At 37.3% G+C, this 21343-nt stretch overlaps 1 protein-coding gene across 1 annotated transcript in view; it reads right to left on the reverse strand.

Annotated features, from left to right (window-relative positions):
* PXDN (peroxidasin) overlaps positions 1-21343 on the reverse strand; it is an 81593-nt gene that overhangs the window by 26851 nt on the left and 33399 nt on the right. Inside the window, exons 5-14 of the mRNA XM_063150772.1 lie at positions 14563-14634; positions 13918-13989; positions 13259-13428; positions 11418-11535; positions 9167-9336; positions 7979-8251; positions 6581-6697; positions 5223-5381; positions 2077-2189; positions 920-1076 (exon numbers count right to left, since the gene is read on the reverse strand). Of these exons, the coding sequence (XP_063006842.1) occupies positions 920-1076; positions 2077-2189; positions 5223-5381; positions 6581-6697; positions 7979-8251; positions 9167-9336; positions 11418-11535; positions 13259-13428; positions 13918-13989; positions 14563-14634 (1421 nt within the window). The remainder of the gene's footprint in view (positions 1-919; positions 1077-2076; positions 2190-5222; positions 5382-6580; positions 6698-7978; positions 8252-9166; positions 9337-11417; positions 11536-13258; positions 13429-13917; positions 13990-14562; positions 14635-21343) is intronic.

The following is a 21343-nucleotide window of genomic DNA, read 5'->3' on the forward strand; positions in this document are numbered from 1 at the left end:
CCACAGATTATTCAAAAAATATATTTCATAGAAGAAAATATAAAAGTCTATTAAAAGCAACATAAGACAGGTAACATCGTAGTTTTATTGATACCATGGCAAACAATACATTAGAAAAGTCAGAGATACATTTTTATCAATTTAGTAAACAAAATACACAACATCCCAAATAACACTGGGAAATAATATCCAATATATTGAAGATATCTTCACACTAATCTTCAAAATACCAAAAAATTACTGTTCTATACTAATCTTTTAAAGATACAAAAATATTGTCTCATATTCCCTACTGAGACACAGAAATCATACAATTTCTTTAATTTTCCATGAAAATTTAACTGAAAAATCAGTTTAGTCAATGAGTCAGAAAAGCTCTAGGATCAATCTTTGTAGCAAATACATCTCCTTAGCTTCTTTTGCTGCTTTATCGCCATTTATTACATAGTAATAATTGATAACTATTATTTGCCATTATTACTTTCAAATAATTAGAACAAGATCAAATATTCTCCTTTTCTTTCTGTTTTCTCTTTTAGCTTCTTGAGGTCTGTGTGATGTTCCTGAACTATTTTGCAATAGTTGCAGCCTAATTTTCAATGACATGCTGTAAGTGTCCCTTTGAAGATGCCAGAAGACATTAGTCCAGTTATTTCTAAAATTTAGACTGGGTATTTGACTAGCAAATTCTAAAAGCTCTAAATAATATCTCTGGAAGAAAGTTGAAAGATTAACTTGAGCCCAACCTAGGGATATTCCTATTATGATATTACCATCTTAGCAAAATATGGGGGAAAAAAAAGAAAGAATCACGGGAGGAAAACAGACACATGAATAAAATAACTAATTTAGTATTTCGACAACTTTGTTTCACCTTACATGTTAGACAATTAGGACAAAACTGAGTCATGTATCTTACCATTTACACTAAGCACCATACTGACAGAGGAGTATCCTATGGTGTTCCTGGCCACGCACTCGTAGCGCCCCTCATCGGCGGTGCCAACATCGCGAATGGTGAGAAATCCCTCCGGACTAACATGGAACTTTCCGCTCTCAGTTACCTGCACTCCGTCCTGCAGGAAAGCCCAAAGCTGACTTAATCAAAACACACTCATTTTCATACATTATTTTGTTGTCATTTTTTTCTCTTCTGCTTCTATTTTTTGTTTTATATTTCTATTTCGTATGCCAAATTCACAGTCAGATAGTTTTAAATAGGCTTATATAGAAAAATCACATGTACTTCTAGAATGTACATTATATTTCTTTACTTCTAAAATTACTCATTATTACAAACCAAAGTATTTTAATAGGCATTCACCACATAAGATCTATGACCCAAAAATAAGATAACACCACTTGAGAAAACACACATATTTTATTTTTCTCAAAATTAACCAACTAAAATAGATCTCAAGAGCTTGATGTATATCAGTTCTTCATGTGCTACATATTTAGAAGCTATTCAAGGTTCATTAGAGTAAATTTATAATATTCACTAATTGAAGAACATAATCAGAAAAAATGAATATCAATATCAGCAACTCATTAATTCACTGGTAACTCTGCTAATACTCTGTAGTTTGATATAGAAATTATTACATGAATGGAAATCAAAGCCACAAAGAGGTTACCAGAAAGTCACCAAAGCCTGTCCTGGTTGGTCTCAACACAGCAGTATCAAATGGCTCCAATACACCATTTCTTATTGTTTTATATCAATAATATCATTGAAAGTGTGAAAATTAGTAGGCTATTCACAAAGAACTGTCACTAAATACAGACCTTTTAAGGTATATATTATGAATTTTAGCTGGTCTGCACAGTAATTTGCATAACTACATATGTAAATTTATCTATATAAAATTCAAGTTTAGTATCTATATGCATGCTCTGTATTAAATACTTACTGACTGGACTTCAGGTAATGTTTTCAGACACCATAGGAAGCAATAATTTGGCAATGTGCATTTTAAATAATTAATTTTGAAGAGATGGAAAGGCCATTGCCTTTTTGCAATAACTATGTATTACGTAATATGTACTACATGCATATTATGTAATATTTAGTACCTTATTCCATGTAATGACTGGCTCTGGCTCTCCTTGAGCACTGCATGGGATCTGCACATTTGTGCCCACCTCCACTGTCATGTCACTGGGAACACTGGCGAATACAGGAGTCACTAAAAAAGCCAAATGATACACTGATATATTATGAAATACAACTTGTGCAAAAGACAATCAAAAAATAGGTCAGCACTCTGGTTTTATCAGTTACTGAACATTTCTTAATCTATTACATGATTCTACCTGCAGGCTTTTAGTTGCTTATAACTTTGTTTTAGGGATTAAATTCTCTTTGAAGAAACTAACTTCCCATGGTGTGGATGTATATTCTTTGCTGGATAAAAAAACAGCTGGATGGTCAGGCCCAGAGATAGTAGTGAATGGAATTAGATCCATTTGGTGGCCAGTAACAAGTGGTGTTCCCCAGGGCTCAGTACTGGGGCCAGCCCTGTTAAATATTTTCATCATTAGCTGAGGAGATGAAGTGCACCCTAAGCAAGGTCTTTGACAACACTAAGTTGGGCAGTGCTGTTGATCTGCTGGAGAGTAGAAAGACTCTACAGAGGGAGCTGGACAGGCTGAATAAATGGGCTGAGGCCAATTGTATGAGGTACAATCAGGCCAAGAGCCAGGTCCTGCCCTTGGGTCACAACAACCCCTGCAGTGCTGCAGGCTGGGGACAGGGCGGCTGGAAAGCTGCCCCATGATAAAGAACCTGAGGGTGCTGGTTGAAGCAGCTGAACATGAGCCAGAGTGTGCCCAGGTGGCCAAGAGAGCCAACGGCATCCTGGTCTGTATCAGCAATAGTGTGGCCAGCAGGACAGGGCAGTGACTGTCCCCCTGTACTCAGCACTGCTGAGGTCACACCTCGAGTCTTGTGTCCAGCTTTCAGCCTCTCACTATATATAAGACATTGCAGTGCTGGAGCATGTCCAGAGAAGGGCTGGTAACAAGTGACAGGACAAGATGAAATGCCCCTAAGTTCCACCAGAGGAGCTTTAGATTAGATATAGGGAAAAATTTTTGCATAGAAAGGGCTGTCAAGCACTGGAACAGATTGTCCAGGGAAATTGCAGAGCGACCATCCCTGCAAGTGTTCAAAAAAAGTGTGGATATGGCACTTAGGGACACGGTTTAATGGTTAACATGGTGGTAGTGCTACATTGACAGTTGGACTTCATGAAAGGTCTTTTCCAAACTTAATGAATCTATGACCTTATTTGTGATGTCTCCTTCAGGATGATTTTAAAGTACTCTAAACTTCTAACATAATAGGCTAGTAGTTGTCAAAACCACTTAAGTTCCATTAATTTAGAGCTCTGAAAATAATTTCTGTTAATAGCTAAACCTGTACAAAATCATCAGAATGAATACTGCATTAACTTGTCATCTTTATTTTTTTGTTGTTTTAATTTTTTTATGTAGTGATAACTGCACTTTCTCAGATGACAAAAGCAAAGCCTTCTACAACTCAATCAAATCTCTCAGCTTGACTTGCTGAGGCACTGAGTCTTGACATAGCTCCCACCTCCATGACACCTATGAGCCTCAGCTCTTAAAACATCAAAAAATCACCTTCAACTCTGAGGACAGAGTACACTGTTACCTAAATCCACCGTGAATAAAATAAATGTGCTTTTAAACTGTAATTTTTTCAAATCCAAACTGATGCCTGGCACTCAGATATCACCATAAGAAGCACATACAAGATTATGAAGACATTAAGAATGCTATTTCTCCTGTAACATACACTGCTATGTTACTCATGTCATGATACTGATATATGGGGGGGAGTGGGAGAGGTTGGAGGCTGTGCTTTTACAGAGAAGTATGTGGCGCCATTGCCAGTCATTTATATTACCAACCAAATCTAGCCCGACGGTTAAACTGTAGATAAATGCCTCTAAAGGACCAGAAACCAGTTCAAATAAGGCATCCAGAGACAGGTGTCCAGCACTGGGAGGTAACAGAGTCTGGCTCTGTGGATATGAGCTGAGTCATGCCAGCAAACAGACCTGGACCATTAATCTGTGTTTATTAACACTGACTTAACCACAGTGACCAATGACTAAACATTCCTCAGATGAACAGCCCTTTTGTTAGAAGCCCAAAAAAGAAAATTTCTCTTCTCGCACAATTGAAAACAGCATTGCAAATAATCTGTGGAGAGCTCCAATTTCATGCTACATATTCAGCCTTTAATCTTGCATTTACTATCTGACTGAATTTTGCAACCAAAGTTGCACAAAAATTGTTTTATTAAACTTTACTCAAGTCCAGTGAAATTTAACACTGCTAGAAAGCTATAAAAAATTTTAAAACTGATACTTGTTTTATATTATTTTAATCAACATTTTATATAGGTTAAAAAAATCTCAGTTTTGATTAATCTATCTCCTAATAGTTCTCTTAACTAAGAAAAATCAATAGAATTTTTTTTTCTGACAAACTTCTAGGCTCATTTGAGCCCCTTTTACTAATATACAGTTTTAAGTTAGGTCAGTAAAAAGAAATGTTTTGAATTCCATGTTTTATCTCCTTGAATTCAGTTAAACATCAAAGTACTTAAATCATTTATGAATGGTAATAGGATTATAATTTATCCTAGAAGTAACTTACTTAGAGTTTAATTGAAAAAAAGCATAAAAATGGAGTTTGGGGTTGGTGTTTTAGGACTTTCTTTTGTGTCAATTTTATTTTCAGTACAAAGAATGACTTTTCTTAGTGAAGTTCATTCTGCTTCTGTAAAAGAAAGTGTTCTGTTTCTGGACATGAAACATTATGTTAATAACATCACTTGACTAATATTATAGAGCCTCTTTGGAAACTAGACTTTTCACAAAATAAAATATTTTCCAATGCATAGGAATACTGTCATCCTCAAAGCAAACCTCCACTTCTTACCAAAAAAAAAAAAAAAGTAAATCAGATAAACCTCTTTCCCAGAAGACAGACTGTTCTAAAGGTATGATACCCTGCACAAATACTGGTAAATGTCCAGACATGTTATTTGTTGGAAACCAGCTGGGATCTACAAGGAGACACACTCAGAAAAAATCACACATGGTTCTGTGTATTTTCGTGTAAGCTTAAATATTTCTCCTTTTTCTTTTTTTCCTTCCCAGCAGCTGTATGTGCATGGGCTGTACCTCTGGGCTGCACAGTCAGGTACACAACGATGCGCTGGGATCCGATGATGTTGACAGCTTGGCATTCATACTGTCCCTGGTCATGCAGAGCAACCCTGGAAATCCTCAGCGTCCCAGTGGAGAGAACTAAATGTCTTCTGTCAACAGACAACTGGCCTCCTGAAACACACAACAACACCATTTGCTCTTTATAGCAACAAAGAATTGTTCCTTTGTGTCCAAGAAAGGGAAACCCAGGTTTTAAATTTGATAAAACACCGGAAAATATTAAAGTTTCTTAAAATTTAAAAAAAAATAAAAAAAAAAACAAACAAGAAAAGAAGTCTGAAACTTTTACTTCTAAGAAGATAAACATGAAAAGCAAACACATTATGCATATACACACAATCATAATTCTTACTTCTTCTCTGTTTGTGGTAGAAATAAATATTTTTCTTTAAGGAGCATGCTAAAGCATCCAAATGAGAAGGTATAAAAACACCAACATGTGTTACTGCTCATATCATATTATTCCCATGTGTGTAAGACACAATTTATCTCATTGGCCTAGGCCTAGATAATCTACAGAAGTATAGACATGGTCCTGAAAAAAATGTAATATAAGAAAAATGGATTTACATCACTGTCTATACCCTATCCTTTCTTTCTGAACATTTCATTTGATTGGAGCAGTCTAAGCAGAGAGAGAAGCAGGGACATTACCAGCATCAAAATGATGATCAATTTGTTAAGAATCTGCTTTATGTACGAGAATTTAGAATTTCCAAAGAGTTATTTAGCTCGCTAGAGTTTTTTCACTCGAATCAAACGGAACTTTTACTTATTTTACTTACTGATAAAACATCCACTACAATATTTCTTCCTGATAGATTTGGCTTAATGCCTTTAGAGCCGTAACTTGATAAAATAGTCAGCAGAGTGCACCTGTTGTTTCTGTCAATGTGCATTAAGTGACAGAGATGCTGGTACAGTACAGGCTGGACAGTTCTGGTTTCTGAAGAGAGCACATCCCACCTAATTTCAGACCTCCAGTTAATGACAGCCATCTCCATTTCTTCTGCACTACAACAGCAGTGCTACATACTGCTACATGTAATTTGCCTCATATTTCTTAAACATTTATTATTAGGAATCTATTATGAACACATACTTTAGTGACTCTTTTTTACCTAATAATGAAAAATGCTCCTGTGAGATACCTTGCCTTACCCAGCTAAAGGAGAAAGAGATTAACTCTGTTTCCTTCAGAGACTGAAGCATCTAAACAAATACATGCAGCTCCTTTCAGTAAAGAAGTGATTCCAATATGACTGCTAGACTATCCTGGTAGTTTAAAAGTAAGAATGGAACACACTTACCTCCTTTAGTCCAGGCAATAACTGGCTGGGGATAACCTTGTGCTTCACAAGGGAAGTCAACGGTTTGTCCCTCGATCACTGTTTTGTCTTGTGGGGTGACAGTAAACTGAGGTAGAGCTACAGAAGAGGAAATAAAGCCATTTCAAAAAGACAACTGAAAAATGCATGACTAAATTGCATACTATTTCCTGTGTAAGTTGAAATAGTTCATATTGGTGGGAAGACAGATGCTAATGTAATTCTTTATATTGTGACCGCCAGAGAGAAGAGAGTTAGGGCAGCCACTTGTGCAAAAGGAACATCTCTCTCACAACCTGGCCCTGATATCAGTGAAGGCATGTGGGATCTACTGCAACAGATCCAAAATAAGAGGTGCAGTAAAACTTGTAGAATCAAACATAGAAACTTCCCTGGATTAATAATATTATCTTCTCTTTCTCTCAAAACTTCCCAGTTAAATTGTGAAGAAAAAGTAATGTAATCAAAACCTTCTTGAGCTGATTGTTTTCTTCCATGAAAGCAGAGAGTGGAGCGTGGGGCAGATTTGGCAGTAACGCTGCGCACTAACTACTCACTGTGTGAAAAGTATGTGTTCAGCTCTCAAAATGCAATGATCTACTGGTAATAAATGAACAAACCACACAGAGAAGTTGTTTTGTACAGCTTTAGAACTCATTTAAAAGGTATTTGCAATCTTAACTGTTTGCCAACTAAAGATTTTAACATGAGAACAGAAGCAAACAAATTTAAAGGCTACTTAAAGTATTTTGTAAATAGAAGTTCCAGCATGAAAGTGTTTGCAAAAAATATTATCTATATACACAGGAGACTTCTGATAGTTGATCTCAAATACTTTATAATCACATTATTGACATGCAATATCAAAATTATTGCAATCACGAGTTAGAGTACTTTGACTTTTGCTTTGCAGAAAAGCTGTGCTAATGCCTCAGCTGGCAGAATGATAGCTTCTATCAAACTGTTTCCACATTCCCTGAAGTGCCTACAACAGAAAAGTGGCACAGATCTGTATTCAAAACTCCATTTCTAGTTCTCCAGGCACAAATTCTAATCTCCAGCATTTCTGCCTGTTACAGAAAATATTTAATCATTCAAAAATTTGACAATGCTTGTTTGTTTCTCCATGCAAACAAAACACAAGAAATTAACATTTGAAAACATTAACCTTCTGATAATAATCACCAAAACATAATTTTCAGGGAAATAGTAAGTAATATCTTACTCTGTGTGAAATGTATAGCAGCTTCCCCATGAACTACAATAGTGCAATTAGAAGTAAAAACTCTTATGTTTTAAGTTTGGCTCAGTCAACTCAGAAGACAAGACAAATCCACACAATTTCAAGTAGTCTTTCTCTCCCAGTTTAACATTATTTACCTTGGACTATGATGTATGCAGTGGCGTGGATGTTATCTACGGTGTTAGTTGCAAAACAGGTGTACTCGCCACTGTCCTCCTGCTTCACATTCTGTATGTAAAGTCCTCCTGAGGGAGTTATGGTGACACGAGGGTCATTTGGTAGAGGGGTTCTGTCGCCTTTGGTCCAGGTAATTCGTGGCTGAGGGTGCCCAGTTGCACTGCATTCCAAGGTAACGCTCTCTCCAACCAGCACTTCGGTGTTTTGTGGGTGAATCACAAAACTTGGCCTGGCTGTGAGGAAACAGCAATGCCTAAATACGGCTTCAAGCTTGCACAGCTCTAATTTAGACAAACATAGTCTATAACTGGGGACACCCAGTTATCCTAGAGCTTTAATAGGCTCTAGGATACCTCTAATCTTGGTGCAAACGCTGCGCCTTGCTTTAAGTCTAATCTAACTGCAGATACCAATAGATAAAAACAAAAGCTCATAATTGCTCTGAAGCTTTTTTTCTCGACTCCCATTAAAACAATTTTCAAACATTTTGCTCTCCTATGCTGATGTTTATAAAGGTCTCTTCAGAGTCATGGACATTGAGACCCAAAACACAAACAGGCTAAAAATTACTTTAAGTGCACAAAAGCCAAAACTGATTAAGCCACATTTTAAGTAACCTTTCTCAAGTACATGAGTAATTTGCAGTGACATTTTAAGTTTACCTGGTGCTGTGTGTCAAAACAAAATGTTCTCACAGCAAAGACCACGTTTTAAAAACATTACAGTCCTGGCATGGAATTTAGTCCTTGCAAACATGAGGCCTTGGCTAGACAGAGCTAAAAGGTTCTTGAGCAAGGATGGCTGCACAGGGTGTGCCGAAGCTTCCATGAATGGCTTGATCAGCAGCTTGTGGTTTTTGGTATCCAGAGAGAATGTTACTGCATTGAGAAATGTTGCAATGCAAAGCCTCTTCTCCTAACCCTTCTACAGCCTACACGACTATTATAAAAAATGCGTACTACAATAAACATATTAATTAACCAGCTGAGTTGTATTTTTGTTCTAAGGATATCTTCATGATCTAGGTCTTAAGACGTCCAAGCCCAAGAAATCTACATATCAAGCGCCAAAGCATTTTATTTTTTAGCAATCTTATTATCAAAACAACTGTCTATCTGAATGTAAAATTCAAACTTAATGTTCTTTACCTGGAGACTCAAAGTATCTAAGAGTAACTTCCTGAGTTTTCACTTCTCCAGCCACATTTTTTGCCATGCACTGGTAAATGCCTTGGTCTGTTTCTTGAGTATTCTGAATCATCAACGTGCCATCATCTAGCAAGTTTAGACGGGAATCTTCTTTCATACTGAGCTCATTACTGAGAAGAAAAGGATCTGCTAGAGTTAAACCTTTAAATCACAAGTGCAGAAAACTACCAAATAATAAAACCCAGGAGATAAATTACCCAAAATAACTTGTGGGGAAAAAAAAACTTTTACTTATAAAAATAATGGAACTTTATATTTTCTCCTAAAGAGAAGAAGAGGAAAAACAAATCATGAAACTGTTTTGCTTATGCAACTAATGCATCTTCAAAATGAAAAGTTAAAATAAATTTATGAGGAATAGCTTACAGGGGAAAAAAAAAACAGTGAACAATATACATACCTGGTATGTGTATTAAGAGGCTGTTCTAGTTAGGAAAACAATTAAAATTGTTTCTACTGGAAGTATGTCATGCAAGTTCATATTCAAGATACTTTCTGCTAGGAGAGAAGTTAGTTGCTATAAAACCATCTTTGCGCCAAGCTCTGCCTGGATTGTTCAAGAAGCACTAATGAACTTGATTATACTTTGTACTTGTTTAAAATATAAGTTAAGGTCAGGTCTTCAGGTTAGGTCAGGATGACAAGTTTCTGTGATGTAACCTAAGAAGTCTTAGGGGGTTTTATTAAAGGAACTTCTTCACAGTCCACCCCTCACTACATGATGAAGAAAGCACAGAGGAAGGGATGAGATCATGCCTTTTATGTACAAAGCCCAGCCTACTGATCTATTCAACATACTGCTCAACAGGCTGATGGCTTTTGACTGAAATCTTGCCATATTCAACTACCTTGCAAACAGCTCTGCTCTCATTCATGCAGCCAGGAAACAAGCCAGAGTCAATAATCTCTCACCCCAAGCTCAAATTTCTTCTTAAAACTCATATGTGTATTCTGAATACGTTTTCTTTGTGTATTATAAATACTTGAGCCAGAGAAAATTTTAAAGAAATAATTATACCATTCAAGTTCAAGGCTCTGTTCTTGACATACTCCATAAATGCTGTGCCTTTGCTGCACTAGGGGTTCTCACTGACATCAGCAGAAAGATATAGAACCAGGACTCTAAACCATGCTATTTCATCTGCCACTGACTAATTAAAATGCTTTATAGAAACTGTAAGGGAATTTATGTTCCAGGTCAGGTTTGTATAAGAGCATTATTAAACCAAAGTCTAATTTACTGATGGTAAACTCACAGTTCACGTGTCCATTGTAAGCTCACACCAGTTTAAGGGGGTGATGTGCTGGCACAAGGCTGGTTCAGCTGTGCTGTGCCCAGTGCAGCTGGAGGGAGCCAGGCTCTGGGCACAGCCTGAGCAGCCACTCTGCAGCAGGATGGCCCTTGGGCTGTGTAAAGATAGTCATCCTCTACAGAACCTTCTCCCGTCTTCTAAGTGGTGAAGGAAAGGAATGCAGTAGCTTGCCCAGACCCTTGTGCTATCTCCATCCTTAGAGGCTTTTAAGACCCATCTGGATAAAGCAACCTCTATAATCCTGCTTTGAGCAGAAGGCTGCACTGGAGACCTCCTCTAACCTGGGAGACCTCCACCAACGTGAATTACACTGCAATCTTATGATCTAAAGACTTGCCTGCCCTCCATGTACTGGTTTGAGGAGGCTGGAAACAGATGTCTCTCTCCTCTCCTGGGACAGAGCTCAACCTTGGAGGGAAGATACCTCTGAGGAGCTAGGGTTCCAGAAAGAATTCTCTGAAACTTTAATTGTATCCAGCTGGAGTCCTTAAGGTATCTTTTGCTCCACTCCAAAACATATGCAAATGCTAAGTAATCCATGGACTGTACATACAACATGTCCACGAGTCCTGGTACTTAGATATAAATGATTTAGTATTACAATTGTGAGCAGCTTTGCAGGTAAACTACAGCTGAAGATCTTACAAATTGCACTACAGTAAAAATACTTTCTAGTTACCAGCTTTTAAATGTTTAAAAATATTAATAAAAAGCTATGGGCCATCATTACTTCATATGCTTATTTTAATTATAGTATGTTTTTGCTGTAACTATTTCATTTATTACCATATATAGCACATGGACATACACCCAGAAATGCACACATGCACAGGCAAATGTAATTACAACAAGTTTCTCTCTTCCTCTTTCAAACTTACTTGTTTCGAAGCCAGATAATTTCTGGTTTAGGATTGCCTTCAGCCCTGCAAGTGAAGTACACTGTATTCCCTGAGGTAACGTCCACATCCTGAGGCTCTGATGTAATTCTTGGCCTCTCTATATCAACAATAAAACATACAAGGAACTCTTACTTATTTTAAAACTACTAAAAACTGGTAAATAAAAATATTTCCACACATCTTGCAAAAAATATTTTTCACAAATGTTTTGACTTTATATGTTTGACTAAATATGTATATGCTTAGTCAGGATTAAATGCACTTTTCCCTGTGTAAAAGTGACTGTGGGATTTCTGACCTCCTTCATTGTTCCTTATGACCTTTCAGCAGACTGGAAATAGATTGTGCAAATTTGTATCAGGTTCTAAAACAGCTGTTTTATTTATTTGAACAGAGATTCAAATTGCCTATGAAGGAAAAACTTTAAAGCAGCAAGCACAAGTGCCATTTAAAATAACTTCCTCCAGATAAGTATCAGTGCCTAACCTGCCTCACAGAATAATTTGTACAGCTTGCTTCCTGCAGTTTCCATATTCAGGCTCCTTAGAAGTGCAAAGAGCTGGTAGGATGCCATGTGCATTATTCTTGCATCAAATTCCCTTTGTACTATCTTTTTCAAGAACCTTGTAGATGCTTATGGTCTTAGTTCTCTTGATCAGAATTATATCCAACACATAACCAGAAGGATAATTTACTTATTTTATACTTTGGCTTCATTATGTGAGTGGGCAGGCAAATGCCCATAGCTTGATGAGAAATCTGCATTTTGATTTCAGAACACAAGAGGTACTGGGCAAAGTCATAGGGTGCCAAGTTTTTGCACCTCTAGGGTGAAGGAATATACACAAACAAAAGGAATACAAAGGTGCTTTTCCATTAATCCTCAGTGGCAGAGGATTTCAGAGCCTGTGTGGGGTACTCCTATTAATTATAGCTGAGTAAAAAAAAATTTAGTGGCCCAACCCCAATTCCTACATCAACAAAAATTTTATAGGCCAGAACTGTGTCAGCAGGGGCAATTCAGTAAAGCTTCTTTCTTTCCTTTCCCTCATATAGGAGGGAATAAACAACACCAAATAATATTAATGCAACATCATAGACCCTAGCTGACAATCCTGTTATGATCAGAACTGAAATATAAAGGGGAAAAATAAACTCCCTCAGGATAATCACCTTTCATTCTTCAAGGGGAAATTTCAAGCATGTTTATATGTGTTTCATTAAAGATAGGCTGAAGGGTAAAAGCAGTCAATCCTGTCAGAAGCACTGTGACGGTGGACACAAGGGTTTTCAGGGTGAAAGAGAGGCGAGAATGTTGATTCTATGTTCAGAAGGCTTGATTTATTATTTTATGATATATATACTACATCATAACTATACTAAAAAGAAATAGAAGGAAAAGTTCTCAGAAGGCTAGCTAAGCTAAGAATAGAAAAGAATGAATAACAAAGATCTGTGTCCCGACAGAGAGAAAGAGCAGCTCTGCCGTGAGTCATCAGTAAATCCAAACATCCACAGGAGACCAATCACGGACGCACCTGTTGCATTCCACAGCAGCAGATAACCATTGTTTACATTTGTTGCTGAAACTTCTCAGCTTCAGCAGGAAAAACTCTCAGAAAGGATTTTAATGAAAAGATGTCTGCGACAAAGCACACAAAACCAGAAAAGGAACGCGGAGAGATTTCTAGAAATAACCAATATTATCCAGAGGTGGTCAGTGTTAATAAACAGAACAACAAATTCTTACTCCCCCCAAAAATACAGTTCAGATACATGCAGTGCATTAAAAATAAGCCATCAGGAAGCGGCAAACCCACCACAGTTCAACTCCTCTGGTGTTATTGTGGCCACCGATCTGCCCTGGATCCTGCGCGGATACTCGCAGGTGGCAGCCGCCTGAGCGTTGCCCGACTCCGCGTACGTCTTGAGCAGCTCCGCCAGCCACAGGATCTCGCAGTCGCAGTGGAGAGCGTTGGAGTCCAAGCGCCTGCACAAAACAAGGAGCAGCCACAGCTCTGTGAGCAAGCCTCAGCCATCTTTTTCTAGGATCAACATGGTTCTGTAAATGCAGCAATGCCTTTATCTGGGAATACAGACAACGGCCAACAGGCAATACAGCTGATGGTTGCTTGCTTATAGGCATTCTGGCAGTTTTTATTAGAAGAATGTGTGTTATTTTTACTGCCCAAAGGACAATCTATGTATATTATTTAGTCTATAAAACAATGATTACAAATAATACCAGTATAGGAAATAAACTTCAGTCAGTAACTAAAGAAAATAGATATAAAACAATGTTCTCAATCTATGCACATAAACAACTGGAGCACAGTTAGGAAAAAAATTAATATTTAAAACAATTGCACCATGAAAGGCATTTGCAAGGAAGATAAATATTGCAGAGAAGATACAGTCTAATTATTCTAATTGGGTTACTTAAGATTTCATTAGTTCAATAATAATTCAATTTACTTACAGTCTCTTCATAGATTCTAAGTGACTAAATGTTCCAGGAATCAAATGAGCTATTCTGTTGTTATGCAAAAACCTGTTAAAACACAGAAATATGCATGTAATAATTCAGATTTTGTGATGCATTTATTTCATTTACATATTTCTGGAAGGTTTTCAAGAGAAATTAATCTAAGAAAATTTAAGAAAAAAAAAAATGAACCTGTTCAGGAACTCATTGTCTGGTATTTTTTAAGTGGCCTCCAAGGTGTACTTGGGTATGTCCATGTGGGGAAAAAGAAGCCATAAATAACTACAAGGAAGGGAGTTCATAAGCTTTCAAATTAGAAATTAAAAAGGTCCTAAATAAATAGTGTCATTCTTCATTCATAACATTTATTTTAGGCCAAACATTGATAACAGATCTTTGGGAAGTAGTTTTGCAAAAGAAAAATAAACCACAGGCAACACTCACTTCTGCATGCCTCTAAGGTCAGCCTCACCAAAGTGCTCTTGGAAAGACTATGTGGTAGTTACAGTTAAAAAAAAATTATTCAAAACCATCTATGGCAATGATAAAAATATTGTATTTTAGTTTAAAATACTCGATTTAATTCAAAGAAGGAAGCAAGCTGTCTTCTGACTCTTACCCCAAGAAAAACAAACTTACAGCCTTTCAAGTTTTGGAAGATGAGTAAAGGATTCAGGTTCCAACGTTTCTATTTGATTAAAGTGCAGATACCTGAAAATATGTTAAACAAAAAGAAAAATACTGAAACCATTTTCTTGGTGAAATATTTTAAAGAACTTATTATTTCCATAATGTTTACAGATCTAAATGGCCATAGTGATGTAGCAGCTTTTTTCTGTTACCATCTGAATCTCATACTTGAATCTGAGAAATAGAAGACATGACAAACAAAGACGTATTTGCAGATCACTATATTGAGAGTGTGTGTATATAAGCAAAAAAGTCCAAACATTGCTGTGGAGATTTTGAAGATAATACTTTGAATGCTATTTTGCCAACTCTGATGTTCATTGCATGCATGCTTGAAACAATTTATCAAAAAAAGAAAATTATTATTTTTAATAGGAAAAATGTTAGAGGTTATTTAGAAAACATTTACAGTTTCCAGCACAATAACATTTTTTGTGGCCAAATGTTTTCATTTCCATGAGTGAAAATTTCAAAAGATACTGAGAAATCATCTTCTCTAGTCCATGAACACTGGCATTTAAAGATGTGAATGTTCTCAAAACCAAATTTGTAATATAAACCCACGTTTCACTAATTTGACTTTAGACAAAGGGCTTCATACCAACTGGTGCTGTTTGAGCTCTCTTGATGCTTATGCCAAGCTATGAACATGACACAACAATAAATCTAGGCAGCTGTTAATGCTGTAAAATCGGCAAAGTTAACACAACAAGACAATTAACCAGACTATTAACCTGTAACTATTGTGAAATTGGACTGCAAAGGCAGATCATTCCAGCATCTACTATTTTGTGGAGCTACCCCTGAAACTTGCAGATGAGAATACAAGATGTATGGATAAGACTGGCACAAGAAACTGTGAAAATGATTTATAGACTTTGGATCTTGACTATATCCAAATGTATTCAAAACCCTTTAAGTTTGGTATTTGACCTCTGACAAACTCAGGAATCTCTGGAGAATGTGTTTATACAGAAATCACTGCGGTCTGAAGAACAAAAAGCCTGTCCTTTAAAAACAGTGAGAACAACTCCGAGCTCAGTATCTCCTGAAACATCAATCCCTCAGCACGACAAGGCCAAGGAGGACGTGGGGATTTGCCCGTGCTGAGCCGGGTGGTGGCTGTGCAGAGGGAAAAGCGGGAGCAGCGGCGGATCCAGCCAAGCCTTGCAGGGAGCCTGGAAGGCGCGTGCAGGGGGAGCCAGGCTCGTGCCTGGCAGCCGCCCAGGACAAGCGCGAGCCAGCGAGCGATGCCAGGGAGCAGTGAATGGGGAGCACAGAAAAAGCCAATAAATCAGCAGGGGCCTGATCAAGCACATCAGGGTGTCACGCGAATGGGGAGCACAGAAAAAGCCAATAAATCAGCAGGGGCCTGATCAAGCACATCAGGGTGTCACGCGAATGGGGAGCACAGAAAAAGCCAATAAATCAGCAGGGGCCTGATCAAGCACATCGAGGTATCACGCCTGCCTACTGCCAGTGCAACGCCACAGAGTGTCCTGAGCAGAGAGCATGGTCTTGTTAGCATGAAGAACCAAGAACTGCGTCACCTTGCTGGGATTGCCAGTTTTCATGGCCCCTTTAAAAATACAGGGCGATTTCTTCTACATTAATAAGACAGATCTCAAAGGCAGATATTTCCTGCAAGATTCATTTGATTTGCCAGCAGAGAGAGGAGAGACCTCAGTGAGGAAGGACTGGCAGGACAAGGACTGGGCATGGCCCAGCCATGAGGTGGGCAGGCCCTGCTTGCCCGGAGCCAGGGCTCTGCTCATCCACCTTCCAGGGTCAGCAGCATTTGGGAGGGGGCAAGGCAAGGTGGGGATCACTGCAATGAAAGAGTACAAAGGGAACAACCAGGCACAACTACAGATAGGGTTTGTTATCACTGAAGCAGCTTTTGTTTTGGAAAAAATTTATAAACACTACTTCTTTTGCAGGCAGCAGTGATATTTTTCCTTTTTAACTTTTTTAATTCTTCTTGCATTTTTATGCCTCATGAGCAACTCACAAACACATCTCTTAATATTCAGAATAAATTAATCTCCTGTACTTTTTTGGCATCGACAAGGCAAGATTTGTAGGCATCTCCTACTTGAACAAAAATAACATTGGTAAAAGCAGATACATTGAGTCACACAACCCCTTCTTCAGGGCCACAAATCAGGTCGAAATTAGAAAGAGAGAAAAAGAAAGAATACCTCTCTCACATAGTTTAAGTAGTATATACATTGCAAAACTCAAAGCTCCAGCCCATAATAGCTGTTTAGCACTCATTATTAGAATTACAGATGTAATCAATATGTGCCTGAAAAGTCACCTTGTTTTTCCAAACAAATTTAAAAAAAATATTTCTGTTACAAACCTTGCCTTGTTTACAAGCTCACACCGTTGCAGATACAATAATTCAGGTGCTGAAGAACATTTTAATAGCTAACTTTACCTCATCAGATATCACACTGTCTAAAGTAGCTCAAAAAAATCAAATCGTGAAATCCAGCTAGAAAATACTCTTAACTGCTTCATAGTAGTTGGGCTACACAAATTAGTTGGGCTTTTGCAGGTCTTTAAATTATGCTCTAAAAAAGACCCTGAGCAATTTATCATGCAATTTATTAACAGAACAAGATATTCAATATCTGGCCAAAATAATTTGTAATTAGATGCAGAAACCAGATTGCATTTTAGGTCTACAGTAAAGAGAATATAAAAATCCTTGGCATTATGACCTACACTTTAATCCCGTTTTAACACTTAGGTTTATCACTTCTATTATTTTATTCCACGTACCACATTAAAGTTTTGTAAAGGTATTTTAATATTTTAATTAATATGGTAATTCCTTGGATTTAAAATTCACTCGAAAGGTAACAATATTCAGGAAATAATCTCACACTAGCATATATTAATAGGCATCTTTTATGTTCAGAGTACAAAGCATTAAAAATAGTAGTACCATGTAATAAATTAGATATTAAAAAGACTTTCAGAATGAAATTGAAAGAAAAAGCATGCAAGAGTGATTTTTAAATACCAACATATCTGTCCTTTTTAATTCTAAAAACACTATCAAGAATTAAATAGAAGGAAAGGAAATACCTATAGGGAAAAAAAGTCCAAATAAAACACCTCAAGAGGAAGATTAAGATTTTATCAAATAAGCATGGTATAGATTTCTTATTATTAATCTCATAGGACAAAAATTTACTGTAAAATTCAGTCCCAGTGACATTTTTCACAGTATTAAATTTTGGATTATATCTTATGTAGCTTTGAATTTTTTGTAGGTGAAGACTTTTATTAAATATGCCAGTTGTTCTTTTACTAATAGCATCATCACATCTTTGGGGAAATACTCATTAGCTGAGTATAATCTATGTTCTGAATATTTAAACAGCATGTTTGCCCTTTTTGATTATTTGAATAAGAATGACCAAACATATATGTTCCATATTTATCAATGAGCTTTCCCTGCTCAGGGACGACAAGTAGCAGCCTTAAACCACAAGGAAAAATATTTAAATGTATGTTGTGATAATGACATAAAATTCTGGAACAGGATACTTAAGGAGATTATGGAATCCTCACTGAAGACTTTTAAAATAAGGCTAGACAAGTATCTGTTTCCAGTTTGTTGTGCCTAGCTAATCTTATTGTAGAATAATAAGGATTAACTTCTCAACACCCCTGTCATACCTCTTGGGTTCCTTTGTTTGTTTATTAACTAATTAACTAATATCTGACATAGAGTCATGCAAAAATCAGGAACTTGTAGTATAAAACAAGAAAATAAATAGCAACACTTCAAAAATACTGAAAACTGAATTGAATTAAATAGACTTAATATAACAAACTGTATCACTATATGCTAGTTAAAGTTTTTGTCTATTAAATCTCTCAAAATATGTACATGTACATAAACTACATGTACATGTACATAAACTACAGCATAACTAGTAACAGCTTATAAAGAACAAAATTAGTATGTTAATATGAAAGTTACAAGAAAATGCATAACTAGGATTAGATAAACAGATTTAAATAATTCCATTAATATTTGGGGATGCTGCTAGTTAAATAGTGGAGTAGACTTTTTGTCCCTGATACATACAACTCATAAGCTGAGATCTCACAAATGTGACAGATATTTGGAAGGAAAGCAATGTATACACATGTGGAAATGGACTCCATTTAGAGCTAGATCTTGGGATCCAAGCTCATGACATCTCCAGCAGGGTATTTTGCCGTTTCAGGTGGGATTCAGTGGTCAAGCCCAGGCACAGAGGCACAGAGGCACAGAGCAGCTGCCTAAGCCCAGGCACACAGAGGCAGCCCTCCTTGCCTTTCGGGTGCTCTGTCTGCCTTCCGGCTGCTGCTCTGAAAAAATGCAAGTTTCCTGCAGCTCTCTGCTCTCTGTGCCAGACCCAAACATATGTCTTGCAGATTTAACAGTGTCTAAACTGGTACTAAGCAGCTACTTTTCATCAACACTCTCCCTTCATGCCCAGCCACAGGTGAAAAGTTAGCTGACGAAATATGTATGGCTCAGTGTGTTCAAGCACCTAAAACTGCCAGTTTTTCTTCAGAATTTACCCTAGCACAAACAGGTTTCAAGATCTGATTCAAAGATCTTATTTTCTTGGTAGAAATTTCCAAAGGAAAAGCTATTTTGACTACATCAGCAGCTAAGAATTCTGCTTCAGAGGTTTAAGGAGGAACCTGCCAGCTGCAGTAAATACTTGGGGGGTTTTGTCCCTTATACATGCAACAGTACATTTAGGTTTTAGTTAGTGTAATTTAGTTACATTTAACTACATTTAGTTTTGGGTAACAACAACAATCACCAAAAATATGTTTGCTTTGCTGATCAGATATTTTTTAAAAGGCAACAATCAGTTGAATTCTGCTTCACTGGAGTAGAAGAAATAGCTGTGAAGCAACTCATTCCCTGAAATGTGGTCATCAGTGTCGACTTCTGAGAACTCTGCTGAGCACTGAGAACAGCATGTGGCTGAGTTAACACAACCAGTAGCAAAATGTGTTCAATAACTTGTGGCCACAGAGACCTCAAATGCAGAAACATTGAGTTAATACTGTCAATACAGTTCAAAACTGAAATTAAGACACTTAGAAACTTGTTTGCCAAGGGTAACTCTTGTCTTGTCAGCAGTTTTTCTTCAAAGCTAATGTGATAAAACAGACCTTGTAGAGTCAGAACATATTTTTATGCTGAAGATGCATAAATGCCAAATCTCTCCTAAACTAAAAATCTCAAAACTTACTCTCCATTGAATTTATTTCTGTGCCTGCTACTGGCTTCATGTAGTCCCATTTTCCCTCCTGGCAAGCTCTGTGTTCAGGAGAGGAGCAGAGGAGCTCTAAAAGGCACTGAGCTCTGATGCAGGCAGTGGGGTGGCACTGCCCCCCATTCCCAGCAGCTGCAGGTGCTGACAGGACACACGGGCAGGCAATGAGCAGTGACTCTGCCAGGCTCCATAGCCAATCTTCCCAGCTGGAGATGAGACTCGAGCCTGAGCCTGAATCTCAGTTTCATACTGAATAATGTGGATGTCTCAAAAGTTTGAGCTTAAGCTGATACAGTGTGATATCACTGTAGGCAGAGAGGCTTAACTGCCACATAGCGGAAAAGAGCATTCAGAAGGTGTCAATACTCCAAACTGATTTATGTTTTTCAGTAATAACATAGGTCAACAGGGAAAAAGAACACAAGAAAAAAGGACAAATATTGCCACTTGCAGCATATGAGGCCTGTGGCATGGGGAAGAACATTCTCTTGGAAATATTAGTAATTCAATAAATAGGCCTCGGTATTCCAAATTCTACACAGAAATTATGTATTGCTATTAGCATGCAAGTAAGCCCTACCAGTTGCTGACAATATGGTGCAGTAATAATTTCTAGAGTAAAAGGAGAAGGAATAGAAAGGCATTAAGGAAAAAATACATATTTAAATACTTTTTATAATTAACACTTCTGTTTTACATAGAAGTTCCTCCTTCAAAAGTCCTATTGCACTCTAAAAGGAGCATCTATGATTTTGTACCCATATAAAGTGTCATTTTATTTCATATATACTCTGTGTCTACTAATATCCATTAGAGGCTTACAGTAACAAGGAAACTGGTACATGGAGAACACTTGTAATACACTGATATCTTTCATCAGTTTAAAAATGTATATTCAGCTCCCAATTTATACACTACAAAACTCATTAGTTTGCTACTGTTATTTGGTAGCCAAACTGTGAAGCAACTATACATTTACATTTTTTTTCCTTTTTCTAAACATTATCACAATGAATGTAAAGCAATGCTTTCTGATCATAGAATAATAGAATTGTTAAGGCTAGAAAAGACATTTAGGATTTTCAAGTCTAACCATCGACCTAGCACCACTATCATGTTCATCACTAAACCATGACCTCAAGTGCCATATCCAGTCGTTTCTTGAACACTTCCAGGAAGTGTGACTCCACTGCTTCCCAAGGCAGCCCGTTTCATGCTTTACCACCCTCTCCATGAAAAGATTTTTTCTAATACCAATCTACACCTCTCCTGGTGCAACTTGAGACCATTTCCTCTTTTCCTGTCACTTGTTACCTGGGAGAAGAGACCACTCCCCTGCTCACTATAACCTCATTTCAAGCAGTGGTAGAGAGAAATGAGGTCTCCACTGAGGCTCCTTTTGCCCAGACTAAACAAGCCCAGCT

The sequence above is a fragment of the Melospiza melodia genome, chromosome 3 (assembly GCF_035770615.1).
Source record: "Melospiza melodia melodia isolate bMelMel2 chromosome 3, bMelMel2.pri, whole genome shotgun sequence".
In the NCBI taxonomy this organism is placed as follows: Eukaryota; Metazoa; Chordata; class Aves; order Passeriformes; family Passerellidae; genus Melospiza; species Melospiza melodia.